Source organism: Hylobates moloch, unplaced genomic scaffold (assembly GCF_009828535.3).
Source record: "Hylobates moloch isolate HMO894 unplaced genomic scaffold, HMol_V3 SCAFFOLD_6, whole genome shotgun sequence".
NCBI lineage: Eukaryota > Metazoa > Chordata > Mammalia > Primates > Hylobatidae > Hylobates > Hylobates moloch.
Window position 1 is genome coordinate 108,225,989 of NW_026652281.1, and position 16,692 is coordinate 108,242,680.

The following is a 16,692-nucleotide window of genomic DNA, read 5'->3' on the forward strand; positions in this document are numbered from 1 at the left end:
ACATTTTCTCATTAAATCCTCACAATAACTCCAAGGGAGGTAGTATCGTTGCTTTTAGATGAGGAAAATTGAGGACTTGAGATTCAGTAACCTGCTCAAGGTCAGGCAGGTACTGCCCTGCAGTTGGAATGCCTGAATCATTCAAGGTAGATGATGGACTTCGTTCTGAGTAAAGGCCAGCTGTGACAGGAACTGGTGCAGCAGCGACACTTCCTCAGTTTCACTATTTAATCATGCTTATTTCAAGATCGTTTTAGATCTGTTACTCACCTGTTACTTGTTTATGATCAGTTTTACAGTATCTAATCAAGGGAGTAAGTATTTTCTTCGTAAAAGCTCTTTATCAGATAGTTGACAATCTAAGGCATTATCTTTTTAAGGAACTTTTTGCTGATTACTGAAGTATGTTCACCAAAGAAATTTTGAAAAATGAAAAAGCATAAAGAGAAATGATAATAATCAATGCTTATGCTTTATGTAAATTACCTCATTTAATCCTCACAACCATCTTGTGAGGTAAACACTGTCCCCATTTTATAAATGAAGAAAATAAGGTTTCACAAGGTTAAGCATCTCATCTAAGTGCAATCAGCTACTAAATGCTAGAGCTGGAGTTTGAATCCTGGCATTCTTACACTACATCTGTCTTCTGTATTGCCTCCCCATAGTAACATTATTTTTACCCAGATCTTTTTTCAATCCCACATACTTTTAAATGTTTATGTATTTGGGCTCATATCATATTCAGTTTTATATCCTGTCTACTTAGTGGATCATCTTAATTTCTTTCTTTTTTTTTTTTTTTTTTTTTTGAGACAGAGTTTCACTCTTGTTGCCCAGGCTGGAGTGCAGTGGTATGATCTCGGCTCACTGCAACCTCTGCCTCCTGGGTTCAAACGATTCTCCTGCCTCAGCCTCCTGAGTTGCTGGGATTACAGGCATGAGCCACCACACTTGGCTAATTTTCTGTATTTTTAGTAGAGATGGGGTTTCTCCATGTTGGGCAGCCTGGTCTCGAACTCCTGACCTCAGGTGATCTCGCCTCGACCTCCCAAAGTGGTGGGATTACAGGCATGAGCCACCGTGCCCGGCTGGATCATCTTAATTTCATGGTGTCATTAGAAATTCTTTAGACACCAGTTTTAATAGTTACAGAATATTCCTCTGTATGAATATACTGTAAGTTGAGACATAATGTGCAATAATGGTTTAGAGATTGGATTCTGGAATGAGAGTGTATGGGTTCAAATCCTGGCTTCGACAGTTACTATGCAGGTTATATAATGCTCTGTGCTTCAGTGTAGTAATCTGTAAAATAGAAGATGATAATATTTACATTGTCGAGTTGTCATGAGGATTAAATTATAAGTGATATGAAGATTAAATGAATTAATATTTGTAGTGCTGCTTAAACTGTCCACCTGTGGGGCTTGTTCAAGTACAGATTCTGATTCAGTAGGTTTAGGTGGAGCCTGAGAATGTACATTTCAATTAAGCTCCTAAGAGATGTGCTGTACTTCAAATAGCAAGGAAGTAAAGTACTTAGATTGATGTCTGGCACCTAACAAGGGCTCAATAAATATTACCTATTTCAGTTGTCTGAAATCATGCAACTCTTAGAATTGGTGTTGCATTGACTAAACCATTGCCCATGTATTGTCACATTACTGATTTCCCTAGGCTAGGTCCTGGAAATGGGATTACTGGGATTAAAATTACCCCACGTTTTCTCTGAGTTATTCATTACTACTTTATGTTTTTTTTAACCATGAGTTGTCACTTGAATATAACTCAAGAATTACTAGTTTATAGAATTTTAGCAATTGAGGAAACCTTAGAGAGATCATCTGGTGGTGAAACTAAATCTACCCTACATCCCTCCCACCTTGCCATTTGGAAATATGTGTGGGGACAGGGTTTTTTGGTTGTCATAACTGCTGGGAAGAGTTACAGAATTTAGGTGGCAAGGGCCAGAGAGACTTATTGAAATGTGTGTGTGCCAGGTGCAGTGGCTCAAGTCTGTAATCCTAGCACTTTGGGAGGCCAAGGCAGGAGGATTGCTTGGGCTCAGGACTTCTAGATCAGCCTGGGCAACATGGTGAAGCCCTGTCACTACCAAAAATATTAATACAAAAAATTAGACAGGCATGGTGGCGCACACCTGTGGTTCCAGTGCATGCGCTTCTTGGGAGGCTGAGGGAGGAGAATCGCTTGAGCCAGGGAGGTGGAGGTTGCAGCGAGCCAAGATTGCACCACTGCATTCCAGCCTGCGCGACAGAGAGATCCTGTCTCAGAAAAAAAAAGAAAAAGAAAAATGTGTGTGGGACAACCCTGTACAGCCAAGGATTTTCCTGCCCCAAAAGTCAGAAACTTCCCCATTAGGAATCACTGAGGCCATTTCCCTCAGTGAAAACAGACTCAGAGGGTTCAGGTTGAATGCACATTCCTGCAGCTGGCTGGTGATAGATTGGTCTTGTCTCTCAGTCTGCTGCTCCTTACAATTAAAATATTTGGCTTGTCTTTTCTATTGAACTGTTTTGAGTGATAAAAATGACTCACTAGTGAAGCTTAGTGTAATCACTGCCTCCTGTCTGAAAAGTTGTTAAGATCATTTGTGATAAAATGGATTGCCCTTTAGCTGATGGTCATATATTTTTATTCTTAGTCATCAAAATAACCAAGTGTTTTTCTTTTTTTGATTTTTATTTTTTCATTAACCAGATGAGAAGAGAAACTAAGGTTTCTAAATAGTCAGTAGCTATCTTTTAAAATTAGTTTAGAACCAATAGGGTGTGTATAACAGAAAATAGCACCCTTGGGATTTGGGATGCTGAGTTCTGATCCCCATTTGCTGAGTCACTAAAATTTTTTTTGCCATATTTTGAAATTATAAAGGTGGAATGAAAAATCCTGTTTTAGGATACGTACTGAACTGATTACCACTGAATAGGAGAAAGGGAGTTTTTTTTCTACATATTTTTGTACTATTTAAAAATTTTAAAAGAATGCATTATATGTTACAAAATTGGAATATAGGTAAATAATTTTCTTTATTTTGAAACATTTTTTATCCATTTTAAAACTTCCGAAATCAGCATATATATTAGAGTTGATGGTAGGTTGTAGTTTAATTGGCAGAATTTTTTTAAATTTATTTTTCTTTTTTTAAAAAAATAGAGATTGGATCATGCCGTGTTGTCCAGGCTAGAGTACTGTGGCTATTCACAGGCCCTGTCATAACACACTACAACCTTGACCTCCTGGGCTCAAGTGATTCTCCTGTCTCAGTCTCCTGAGTAGCTGGGACTACAGGGGCACGCCACTGCATCTGGCTAGATTTTTCTTTTTTGTTTGTTTCTGAGATGGAGTCTCACTCTGTTGCCCAAGCTGGAGTGTAGTGGCACAATCTCGGCTCACTGCAGCCTCCGCCTCCTGGGTTCAAGCGATTCTCCTGCCTCAGCCTCCCGAGTAGCTGGGACTACAGGCACGCAACACCAGGCGCAGCTAATTTTTGTATTTTTAGTAGAGACGGGGTTTCACCATGTTGGCCAGGATGGTCTTGATCTCTTTGTCAAGGGCGTCTGTGTGAAGAGACCACCAAACAGGCTTTGTGTGAGCAATAAAGCTTTTTAATCACCTGGGTGCAGGTGGGCGGAGTCCGAAAAAGGAGTCAGCAAAGGGAGATGGGGTGGGGCAGTTTTATAGGATTTGGGTGGGTAGTGGAAAATTACAGTCAACCTGCTCTTGTGGGCAGGGTTGGGGGTTACAAGATGCTCGGTGGGGGAGCTTCTGAGACTCATTGTCCAGGAGAAGGAATTTCGCAAGGTAATGTCATCAGTGAAGACAGGAGCCGGCCATTTTCACTTCTCTTGTGGTTCTTCAGTTGCCTCAGGCCATCTGGATGTGTACAGGCAGGCTTGGGCTCAGAGGCTTGACATTCCTGTCTTTTTACATTAATAAGAAACACAAAACAAAATAGTGGTGGAGTGTAGAGGTGGCGAAAATGCTTGGGGGTGGTGTGGAGAGATAATGGGCAATGTTTCTCAGGGCTGCTTCGAGCGGGATTAGGGGCAGTGTGGACACCTTAAAGAAAGACTTTGACCTCATGATTCACCCACCGCTGTCTCCCAAAGTGCTCGTATTACAGGTGTGAGCCACTGTGCCCTGCCGATTTTTCTTTCTTAATGGTTATTCTGACACCAGCTGGCTTGCTGTAATACAGTTCTGACACTGACTGCCAGAGTTAGTGCAGACTTCACAAGTTAAAGGGCAAGGCCCCAACAAGACTGCCCTTCAGACTCCAGCTGCACTTCTGACCAACTGTCTACAAGGAAGAACTTGGCAGAACTCAGGAAGGTGCTATACTTACAATTACAGTTTTAGCTTGATGCAAATCAGCACCAGCCAACTGACGAGACACATAGGGTGAGGTCTAGAAGAGTCCCAAATACAGAACTTTGTACCCTCTCCCAGTGGAATCAAGGCCTGTCACCCTCCTACCACGTCGAACAGTTCATCAACTAGGAAACTCCACTGATCTTCAGTACGATGTTTTTATTGGGGATTCATTATGAAGGCATGATTGGTTGAATCTTTGACCTCATGATTCAACTCAGTCTCCAGCCCCCTGTGCTTCCCCACCCAGGTCAGGGTGGCTCAGAGCCCCAACCCTCGCATGGTGGTTGGTCTTTTCTGGTGACCAGCCCCTGTCCTGAGTCTTCTCATCTCTTAGCATAAACTGGGGGGTGATCCAAGGGGCTCATGAATAACAAAGACAGTCCTATATTATTCAGGAAATGCTAAGGATTAGAGTCTCCTCCCAGGAACCTGGGGCAAAGACCAGCTGTATTTATTCTTCAGCGGTGGTGCATAAATGGTGTATCTTTTAAATCATGATATATTGGACTTAATGAAATAATGGTAATTTTAAAACATAGCTTTTTTAGGTTTCTTGGTGTGAATAAGTTAACACATAAAGTGGTTTGAGCTCTCTTCTGCTTAATTTATTTTAACTATATATAAAATAATCTGGTTTTCCTAAAAAGAACCTAGGTTTTATGAAACAGGTTCCTACCTTGATGTCATTATGTACTAATTGTGTGACTCTGAATCTCATTTTTCTTATTTGCAAAATAGACATACTTTTGTAATAATTAAACACTTTCAGCATAGTGTCAGGTATGAAATAAACATTCATTGAAGTATCCCTATTGTTTCTATTTGTATTATTATCTATATTATTGATTTTAACATTTGCAGATTTTACCTTTATAGGCAGTCAAGGATTGAGTTTTAATCTGAATTTGATGTAGAACATGGTACTATACTTTGTTAGGGTCTTTGATTCCATGTGTTTGATTTTAATAGTGTGTGGTTTGGCCCCCCACTATTAACTAAAACTCTTGTGAAATGATACTTGGAATGAAATTTACTCTTCTTACAGATATCTTAAATAGGGACTGCTTAGAATAACTAATACAGAATGATACTACTCTTGGCTAAGAGGTATAATCTGCTGTTAACAGCATTACTGTGTCTGTTGGCTGGTTTGGAGAGAAATTACCATATGCACATATATTCAAATTTACATGGACTATAGTAGCTCTTACAAGCATTTGAAGCAGACCAAAACTGTTACTCCAAAACTTGTCTCCTTAAAGCAGTAGTAGAAATAGTTCAAATGCTGAATAGAACTTTTTGTTGCCAGTATTACTTTCTCTCACACCTGTTTTGCAGTATATAATTTCCCTTTGATTGGTGAGAGATTTAACAAATAGCTAATTACGAGACTCTTAAACTTTTGGAACTTTGAAACACAAAATTGAACTGTAAGCACATTATAGCATTTCCCTCCCCAATACTGTCTACTCTTTTCAGCAGATGAGTTTAATGAGTAAATGGAATTAGTCCTTCATTTTACTTGTTTTTGTACTTCTTGAAATATTACTTGTTTACTTAGAAGAAAGAAAATACTTTCTTAGGGTAGATATGTATAAGGAGGTCCGGGTGCGGTGGCTCATGCCTGTAATCCCAGCACTTTGGGAGGCCACGGCGGGCAGATCACAAGGTCAGGGGATTGAGACCAGCCTGGCCAATATGATGAAACCCCGTCCCTACTAAAAACACAAAAATTAGCTGGGCATGGTGGCATGGGCCTGTAGTCCCAGCTACTCGGGAGGCTGAGGCAGAAGAATTGCTTGAACCCGGGAGGCAGGGGTTGCAGTGAGCCCAGATCACACCACTGCACTCCAGCCTGGGCAACAGAGCGAGACTTCGGCTCAAAAAAAAGAAAAAGAAAAAAAAGACATGTATAAGGATGGTTTCCAAAATCTACACAGCCTTTTTAGGCCAAGAAATTTGGTCATGTAAAATATGTCAGAATTAGGATGCTTCCATTTCTTTCAGTTTTCTAGAGAGAAATAGAAAAATTGAGCACTCGAGACTTAGCCTGAAAGTATAATTATTTGTTGGTCCTGAATATGTGATCATTATATGGAATTATAGTGTTTAAGTACACTGAACTGTAGGGGTCAGGTAGAATTTGTATTATATTAGGAAGGTGTCGTAGATACCTCATAGACCCTTGATTTCTGAAGTGCCCTGAAGATCATCTGGCCCAGTTTGATTCTTACAGGTGTTTCTTCTAAAATATCTGTGACAGATGGCTCTCCAGGTCTCTCTGAGCAGTTCTGAGAGGCAGTTTCATGGTTGAGCATCTCTAATCGTTAAAATTCTTCCTCATATTTAGCTTAAATCTACCTATGCACCTTCTCATTTTTCCGAGTCCCATTCTTTGGAGCAGTACAGAGTAAGTCCAATCCATCTCAACATTTGAAGATCTGTCTCTTTATATCCTTACTCTACTTGTCTTCAAGTTACTCTTCCATCAGTTTATTCATATTATATGGTTAGTTGACCTCTCTCTAGGATGCAGTTTATTAAAAGTCCCCCTTAAAATGTGTCTTTCTCTCAGAAGAATCCCACCATTGTGCTGGGAAAATGCCTAATGTTGTCATAGACAATGAGTTTTGTAAATTTTGGTTTTGTTTGGCTAGGGATTAATTGTAATTGATGTCTACATAATCTGAAAAGTTTATTTCCCATTTCTCTTTAATTCAATCTTTATTGGTCATTACAGGCTTTTTGTTCCTTGATCATTCCCCATGTAGTAGATCATTCCCCATGTAGTAGTTCATTCTGAGTTTATTTGATAGTTTCTGGAAGCTAAAATACTGAACTGAGCAGTCAGGAGAGGCCAGGTGGTTGTTTTATTTTTGTCTTTTTTGTACATCAGTATGATTTCTGTTCCTAAATTATTTTGTTACAGTTGTTTATGTTCAGCTTTGTAGTTGTTTATGTTCAGCTTGTTGCCGACAGCATCTTCTAGTTCTTAAACTACAAAATGCAGACATTGTTCATATGTTTTTGTCATGATGGGAAATGCATCATATTTCTTGTAGTTATTGATGATATTAAGTTTTCTTTTTTTTTTTTTTTTTTTGAGACAGAGTCTCGCTCTGTCGCCCAGGCTGGAGTGCAGTGACACCATCTCGGCTTACTGCAAGCTCTGTCTCCCAGGTTCATGCCATTCTCCTGCCTCAGCCTGCTGAGTAGCTGGGACTGAAGGCACCTGCCACCACGCCCGGCTATTTTTTTTTTTTTTTTTTTTATTTCTTTCTTTTTTATTATTATTATACTTTAAGTTTTAGGGTACATGTGCACAACATACAGGTTTGTTACATATGTATACATGTGCCATGTTGGTGTGCTGCACCCATTAACTCGTCATTTAGCATTAGGTATATCTCCTAATGCTATCCCTCCCCCCTCCCCTCACCATTTTTTTGTATTTTTAGTAGAGATGGGGTTTCACCATGTTAGCCAGGATGGTCTCGATCTCCTGACCTCATGATCCGCCCGCCTCGGCCTCCTGAAGTGCTGGGATTACAGGCGTGAGCCACCACGCCCGGCTGTTCTTCAGTTTTCCGAACAGGTTCTTTAAATGTTCTTTCAGACCTTTTGAACACATACAGAGTTTCCTATACTTGCTTTTGGTTGTCGTTTGAGATGAGAGAAGTATTCTATTTTTATTCTAACTAAAATTGATTCCAATCTGAAAATTTTTTAGAATAATAATTGTCAATATCTTACTGAACACTTACTACATGTGAGATATTTTGCTAAGCACTTTTCATACTATATAGTATCTTGTTGAAAGTAAATAAATAAATTTAAACATCTTATGAGTTAGGTATTGTTATTATTCCCATGATACTGATGAGGATTTAAAACAGTGAGAGTAAATAACTTACACTGGGGCATGCAGTTGGTAAGTGGCAGGACTAAGACTTGAACCCAGGCAGTTGACTGTTGGAGCCTATACGTTTAGATACTGTATTTATAACTGTTTGGTTTCTGGTAAAAGCATTATAAAAGAGCTGTCTTGCTATTATGACTGTTATAGCCCCTTCTATCAAAATACACATTGATCACTTTTGTTTTTTTTTTTAAATATTTTTTCAGTATTTTAAGTCTGTGATTTAAAATACAGTGTCACCAGAGGCCACAGGTGATATCAGGACATTCTGGTTTTACCTTAGCTTTCAATTAGGACCACGTAGTAGAATGATTTTTAGGGAGTTATTTTAAGGTGAATTAATAAATGGAAATTCTCAATTTTAATTTCTAATTTGGTAAATATCAATAGATACAACACATGTAAACGAAAGCTCTTTGTGATCCCCAAAGTATAAAGGGGTCCTGACACCAAAAACTTAAAAAAAAACTTGTTTAGATTAGTTGTATCATAGAATATTAAAGAAATTCTTGACCTAGGAATAAAAATCAAGAGCAGATTTTGTATGTTGAGTTACTACTCAGCCATGAAAAAGGAATGAAGTCATATCTTATGCAGCAACATGGGTGGACCTGGAAGTCATTATCTTCAGGGAAGTAACTCAGAAACAGAAAGTCAAATACTACCTGTTCTCTCTTACAAGTGGTAGCTAAATAATAGAGTGTGGGGTAATAGACATTGGAAAAGCAGAAGGGTGTGAGGGTGGGGTAGGGGTGAAGGATGAGAAATTACTTAGTGACTACAATATACATGATTCAGGTGAGGATTACACTAAAAGCCCAGACTTCACTACTAAGCAGTATATTCATGTAACAGAATAGCACTTGTACCCCTGAAATTTATACAAATAAAAATAAAAATATTAAAAAATTAAATGAACCATTTTTATTACTTACCAAATATATATATATATTTTTGAATTGTGTAATCAGGAGACTGGAACCTACTGAACGACCTCTTCAGATTGTTTATGATTACTTATCCAGGCTGGGATTTGATGATCCTGTGCGCATACAAGAGGAGGCTACAAATCCTGACCTCAGCTGTATGATTCGATTTTATGGTGGTAAGAATTTATCAGTGGCTTTGTATGTTAACTACTTTTAAGTTGATCATTTGTGCTTCTATCTGCCGTCAGCTTTTTAAAAGTATTTTATCAAAAGCTAGTTTTAAGCCAATTAACTAATGTAGTTAACACCAACCAAACAACAACAAAAACCAAGAGGTCAGGGGTAAGGGAACACTTTAAAAATATCTTCTCTTTTTATTTTTGCTCATTTTGCACTTGTATTTTGCTAACTTACTAGCATTATTTTAAACCTTTGCCAGAATCTTGACTGGATCATGCTTTAGTAAATTATTTTTTCAAGCTCCTGGTAAAGTCTGTGAACTTCTGGATAGCTCAAAAATGTTGAGAGTAAGTAGTCATCATATATGACTTAACGTTGATGAATATACCTGTCAAATTTGTATATTGGTGAATTTAGTGGGGTTTAAATCTGGGATTTTTGATTCTTCTGAGAAAAATATTTTAAGACGAATTTGAGGAACACAACCCGTCTATCACTGTAATACTTAGTTAAAAAAACAAAAACTTGGAACAGTAACATGCTTCTTATCTGATTGTGGTTGAGCCCTAGTTCTTCATTATGGTAGTCCCCCCTTATCCACGGGGATTGTGTTCCAAGATCCTTAGTGGACAACTAAAATCACAGATAGTACTGAACACTATATATGCTATGTGTTTTCCTGTATACACATACCTATGGTAAAGTTTAATTGATAAATTAGGCAAAGTAAGAGATTAACAATATTTAATTATAAAATAGTATAATTATAGCAATATGCTATAATAAAAGTTAGTGAATGTTCTCTCTCTCAAAATATCTTGTACTTTACTTACCTGTTTTCAGACCATGATTGACTACAGATAACTGAAACCTTGGAAAGCAAGACCATAGGTGGCGGGGGGGCTACTGTGTATATTTTTTTCTAGAATGAAAGTTGAACCTTTCTTTTACATGCAGTTATACTGCACAGTGGTTGGCTCTGATGCCCCTACTTTTCCTACCACCACTTGATAAATTACAGCATATGCAGGATCTTAATGTACTATACCCTTAAGAGGATATTTCCAGTAGAGTCTTAAAGAGTACCAGTTTGTAGTACTTAAATTTTGAGGGATCTTTCCAAAAGTGAGTTTTGTTGACATAGAAAAGCTAGTATGGTTTGAATGAGGAAACTAAGTTTGGGATGAAACTTAAAGTTAGTAGTCTTTGAAAAAAGGTAATAATGCACCTGGTACCAAAAACAAAAGGTAGGTAGGTAGGTAGGTAGGTAGGTAGGTAGGTAGATAGATAGATAGATAGATAGATAGATAGATGAATTAGTTATCTGTTGGCTCTGTAACAAATTGCCTCAAAACTTAGGACTTAAAATGGTAATAAATACTTAATAATTATATAGTTTTTGTGGGCCAGAAATTTAGGAGCAGTTTAGCTGGAGGGATGGTCCTGGCTTGGGTTTCATGAGATTTTAGTCATCTGAAGGCCTTAGTAGGGCTGGAAGATTCACTTTCAACACGGTTCACTCACATGGCCTCCCTGCCACTGTCTTCTGAAGTCAAGTTGCCTCTCCCTGATGTCCAGCTGCTTCTCTTCTCCGCTGGCTGAGTCTGGGGTCTTTATAGGCACAGGTTGGGAGGTGCTGTAGGTAGTTTTGGAAAAGGCAACATTCGATTGGTAAAAAGACATTATTCAGAAGAACCATTCAGGAGAGAGCAGACAAACAGGGATGGAAATTCTCACTTTGGGCCACAGGTTTCAGGCTTTTTGGCTTGAAGGTGAGGTTTTCCTGGGGACCCGCCCCTGTCTGCCTAGAATTTCTCTGCCTCCTGCCTCTATCAAAACTATCGTAGAAAATATGCTTCCCTTTCACCTTTTTCCTCCAAGCACCCAGTTCCTGAAACCAGACAGCTGCTGGTAGGAGGCCTCAGTTCCCTCTTCTGTGGATCCTTCCATAGGGCTTCCTAGGTGTCTTCACAACATAGTGGCTAGTTTCCCTAGTGATGAGACACACGTATATACACACATGCATGCACATGCACAGAGGCCTCAGTGTCTTTTATAACCAAGCATTATAAGTCAGCTTTACTTTTACCACTTTATTTATTAAGAAATGAGTCACAGGCTGGACGTGGTGGCTCATGCCTGTAATCCCAGCACTTTGGGAGGCTGAGGCGGGCAGATCACAGGGTCAGGAGATTGAGACCATCCTGGCTAACACAGTGAAACCCTGTCTCTACTAAAAATACAAAAAAATTAGCCGGGTGTGGTGGCAGGCGCCTGTAGTCCAGCTACTCCGGAGGCTGAGGCAGGAGAATGGCGTCAACCCGGGAGGTAGGGCTTGCAGTGAGCTGAGATCGCGCCACTGCACTCAAACCTGGGCGACAGAGTGAGACTCTGTTTCAAAAAAATGAAATGAGTCACTAAACACAGCCCATACTATAGAGAGAGGAATTAGCTCCAGTTTTTGAAAGGAGTGTCAAAGAATTTGTGGGTCTATTTTTTTTTTTTAATTTTTAATTTTTTTTGAGACAAGGTCTCACCCAGTTGCCTAGGCTGTAGTGCAATGGTGCCATCACTGCAGTCTCAACCACCTGGGCCCAAATGATTCTCCTACCTCAGCCTCCCAAGTAGCTGGAACTACATGCGCTCACCACTGCACCTGGCTAATTTTTGTATTTTTTGTAGAGCTGAGGTCTCGCCATCTTGCTCAGGCTGGTCTCAAACTCCTGGGCTCAAGTGATCCTCCTACCTTGGCCTCCTAAAGTGCTGGGATTACAGGCCTGAGCCACTGTGAGCAGCCGGATCTATAATAAAACTGATGCAGGATATTTTCTTGACCCCTCTTTGGGACTTGTGACAGGAGTGCCCCATTTACTCAGCCCACCCCGCCCAACCCCTTGTGGGAGGGAATGTGCAGGTGAATGAGGGCATGAACTGGCTAGCTGATTGGACGCTGGTGGGAACAAACCGTGTTCACTGGGGTCTGTCATGCTCCACCCTCTGTGGAACGTAGCGCATAGGAGAGCGAGTGCAGGAACTGGCTGCCTGCTTTAGCACCAGCAGAAGCAAACTCCGTGCAGGCTTGCGGCAGCGTCCAGGTGGGAGTGTCTGTGATCCTAAGGCCCCAGAGGACATGTTATAATGCTCTCTTACCTCCCTCATCTGCAGACAGCAATGTGTTTTCAGGTCAGTGGTCCCTTTGCCTTGTTGCGTAGGGCGGCTGCTCTCCACCAGTGAGGATAAAGGGCCAGTGTGACAGCCTTTTTGAATACCAGCACTTGGTGCATCCCAAATTCTTGTCTGGTGCCTAAGAGGCATGAGGTCATGCAGACAAATTGAAGGACGGTGAATGCGGAGAATTTTATCGAATGAGGAAAGCAGCTCTCAGTAAAGAGTGGAGCTGGAAAGGGGATGGAAAGTGCAGCTCACTCTCCCTTGAAGTCAAGTTGCCTCCCTGCCACTGTCTTCTGAAGTCAAGTTGCCTCTCCCTGATGTCCAGCTGCTTCTCTTCTCCGCTGGCTGAGTCTGGGGTCTTTATAGGCACAGGTTGGGAGGTGCTGTAGGTAGTTTTGGAAAAGGCAACATTCGATTGGTAAAAAGACATTATTCAGAAGAACCATTCAGGAGAGAGCAGACAAACAGGGATGGAAATTCTCACTTTGGGCCATAGGTTTCAGGCTTTTTGGCTTGAAGGTGGGGTTTTCCTGGGGACCCGCCCCTGTCTGCCTAGAATTTCTCTGCCTCCTGCCTCTATCAAAACTATCATAGAAAATATGCTTGCCTCTCACCTTTTTCCTCCAACCACCCAGTTCCTGAAACCAGACACAACTATTGTTACAGAAGGAAAGAGTTGAAGTATTCTCTTTGAAGTAAATAGCTTAGTAATCAGCTTTAAATATTTTATGTGTAGAATTTTTGGTGCATCAGTTTAGTTGGAATATAGGGTAAATAAAGTCAAGGTCATAAGGGCCCGAGTGCGAACCAGTTAATATTGTGTTCTCTGGTTATAAAAGTACACTGGGTAGTGTCCCAGTCAGCCATTATGCAAATGCCAGTTATCAGTCTTGCTGGAGGGGGAGTGCTGGGGGAAAAGTGAGTGGAAGGGCTCTCTCAGTTCAAATTCATGATATAAAAGCTGTGGAAATAACATTTCACTAAAGTCAAGTTGAGTAGGTAGCATGATTAATCATGGGATTAAGAGAGCATGTAAATCCTCTGCAGCCAGTTAAGCCAACTGAGTTCCTTTCCTCATGGGGCCCAGTGTGCAATGGCTGCTAACAGCAGCTTCCTTGGTAGTGTACTCAGCCTGTTTCTTGTATGGGTTGCTCTAAGGGACCTTGGAGACAGGCCTTTCAGATGGATGTTCATGTCTCTGACTTTGTGCTATCCCCAGTCTAGGCTCCAAACAGGTATGCGAGGTACCTTTGGAAAGCCCCAGGGCACTGTGGCCAGGGTTCACATTGGCCAAGTTACCACGTCCATCTGCACCAAGCTGCAGAACAAGGAGCACGTGATTGAGGCCCTACGCAGGGCCAAGTTGAAGTTCCCTGGCTGCCAGAAGATCCCACATCTCTAAGAAGTGGGGCTTTACCAAGTTCAATGCAGGTGAATTTCAATGCAGATGAATTTGAAGCCATGGTGGCTGAGAAGCAGCTCATCCCAGATGGCTGCGGGGTCAATTACATCCCCAATAGTGGCCCTCTGGACAAGTGGCGGGCCCTGCTCTCGTGAGGGCTTCCACTGTGCTGCCCCCTCTTAATGCTCACCAATAAATCCTACTTTCTGGGCCGGGCGCGGTGGCTCACGCCCGTAATCCCAGCACTTTGGGAGGCTGAGGCAGGTGGATTCTGAGGTCAGGAGATTGAGACCATCCTAGCTAACACAGTGAAACCCTGTCTCTACTAAAAATACAAAAAATTAGCCGGGCATGGTGGCAGGCGCCTGGAGTCCCAGCTACTCCAGAGGCTGAGGTGGGAGAATGGCATGAACCCGGGAGGCGGAGATTGCAGTGAGCTAAGATGGTGCCACTGCCCTCCAGCCTGGGTGACAGAGCAAGACTCTGTCTCAAAAAAAAAAAAAAAAAAAAAAAAGAAATCCTACTTCCTGTTCACCTTAAAAAAAAAAGAGAGAGAAAGAGCAAACCCCTTATTTGCGTTGGAGAAAGTGGCATATAGAGGGTATGATTTGTGAGGGAAGTTGTAGCTCTGGGACCGTATAGCTCAGGTAGCACAACTCCCTGCCAGAACGTTTCTCTGGGTACTACATTCTCTGCACATATTGTTTAAAACAGCTTTGTCAAAAGAGCATAAACACAAACATCAGAAGCCAGACGCAAAAGAATTACATCGTATGTTTCCATTCATTTAAAATTCAAAAAACAGGCTAAACACAGCCATATTATTTTGAAACATGTGGCAATACTATTGTTTATCAAAATCTGTTCTTTCATAATAACAAAATTGTAGTGGGGCATATAACTGCCTAGCTACAGCTTATTTCGCAGCCTTTCTTGCGATTAGGTGTGTACGTGTGGCAAAATTTTCTTCCATGGTATGGAGTGGACTTGATGTGCGCCACTTCTACCTGGTTCCTAAAACCCCAGTGTGTGCTTCTCAGGGCTCTGGTGCCCTTTTCCTCTCTGGTGGGCTAGGATGGCAATAATCAGAACAATAATTGAAGTCAAGTGTAGAAAATTGCAGACTCTGAGTTTCTTTTTTATTTATTTATTTATTTATTGAGACAGAGTCTTGCTCTGTCGCCCAGGCTTGAGTGCAGTGGTGCCATCTCGGCTCACTGCAACCTCCGCCTCTCAGACTCTAGCAGTTCTCCTGCCTCAGCCTCCTGAGTGACTGGCATTACAGGAACCCACCACCACAGCTGGCTAATTTTTGTATTTTTAGTAGAGACGGGGTTTCACCATGTTGGCCAGGTCTCAAATTCCTGACCTCAAGTCATCTGCCTGCCTTGGCCTCCTAAAGTGCTGGGATTACAGGTGTGAGCCACTGTGCCTGGCCAGAACCTGAGTTTTTGAATGACAGTGTTAACCCATGGCAAAACAGAATGCTCATTTGAATGAATTAAATTCCTGTTGCTTGAGCCATTATATTGTTTGCTACAGCCATAGCTAATACAGGATATATACAAAAGTGGCAAAAATATAAAGAGAGCAAGGAAATTATTATAAAAGTCAAGGGAGTGACTGAGGAGTGCAGGGAAGAGGACATGATTCTTACAAGTAGAATTTTTTTTTTTTTTTTTTTGAGATGGAGTCTCACTGTGGCCCAGGCTGGAGTGCAGTGTCATCCAGGCTGGGTGCAATCTCAGCTCACTGCAGCCTCTGCCTCCTGGGTTCAAGCAGTTCTCATGCCTCAGCCTTCCAAGTAGCTGGGACTACAGGCACCCACCACCATGCCTGGCTAATTTTTGTGCTTTTAGTAGAGATGGGGTTTCACCATGTTGGTCAGGCTGGTCTCGAACTCTTGACCTCAGATGATCTGCCCACCTCGGCCTCCTAAAGTGCTAGGATTGCAGGCGTGAGCCACTGCGCCCGGCCACATTTAAAATTTTGACTCAGCATTCCCAAATTGCACAAATAGGTGTTAATAGTGTGTACTTGATTTGGTAGAATTTGAGAGTACTTATTTCCCTACACCTTTGACAACATCAGGTATCATCTTTGGCCCAATTGCAAAAATACTATCTCATGTTAATTTGCATATTTAAAGCTTCTTTGTTAAAATATAGGAGTAACATAGAAAAGCATTCCACCACCCTAATACAATTATTTTTATGATTGTGTATTTTCTTAGTCTTACTTTATGTGCATATTTTATATTTTTATTTATTGTTCATATATTTTTGCTTTTAAAACATTTGGTTTTTAACTACACAAATGTAATATGACTGGTGTCATTATCTGTGGTGTTTTAATTTGTTATAATTACCTCCTAAGTCCATTAACTGCTCTATAGATAACCACTGTCAATTTGGTGTATATCTTTTCAGAATTTTCCAAGTTGATTATTTTTATATAGTATATATTCATAGAACCATATGGATTTTGTTTACATAAATGTTATTATTTGGTATTGGTCTTCATGCATGCTTTTTTCACCCAGGAGTTTGTCTTGGAGATCTTACCGTGTCACCATTTGCAGAACCATCTTCTGTGTGCATTTCTTTTTTTTTCGAGACGGAGTCTAACTCTTGTTTCCCAGGCTGGAGTGCAGTGGCATGACCTCGGCTCACTGCAACCTCCACCCCCAGGTT

General features: G+C 40.9%; 1 protein-coding gene, 1 non-coding gene and 1 pseudogene across 6 annotated transcripts in view; all 3 read left to right on the top strand.

Annotated features, from left to right (window-relative positions):
• Positions 1-16,692, top strand: part of PHLPP2 (PH domain and leucine rich repeat protein phosphatase 2) — a 78,056-nt gene that overhangs the window by 10,172 nt on the left and 51,192 nt on the right. For all 5 annotated transcript variants that reach the window (XM_058441174.1, XM_032157827.2, XM_032157828.2 and 2 more), the window contains exon 3: positions 9,289-9,422. In XM_058441174.1, the coding sequence (XP_058297157.1) occupies positions 9,289-9,422 (134 nt within the window). The remainder of the gene's footprint in view (positions 1-9,288; positions 9,423-16,692) is intronic.
• On the top strand, positions 13,639-13,772 carry LOC116472068 (small nucleolar RNA SNORA70). Its single transcript, XR_004248979.1, has one exon. It is a non-coding gene; the product is annotated as a small nucleolar RNA SNORA70 (small nucleolar RNA).
• On the top strand, positions 13,691-14,154 carry LOC116470286 (large ribosomal subunit protein uL16-like; annotated as a pseudogene).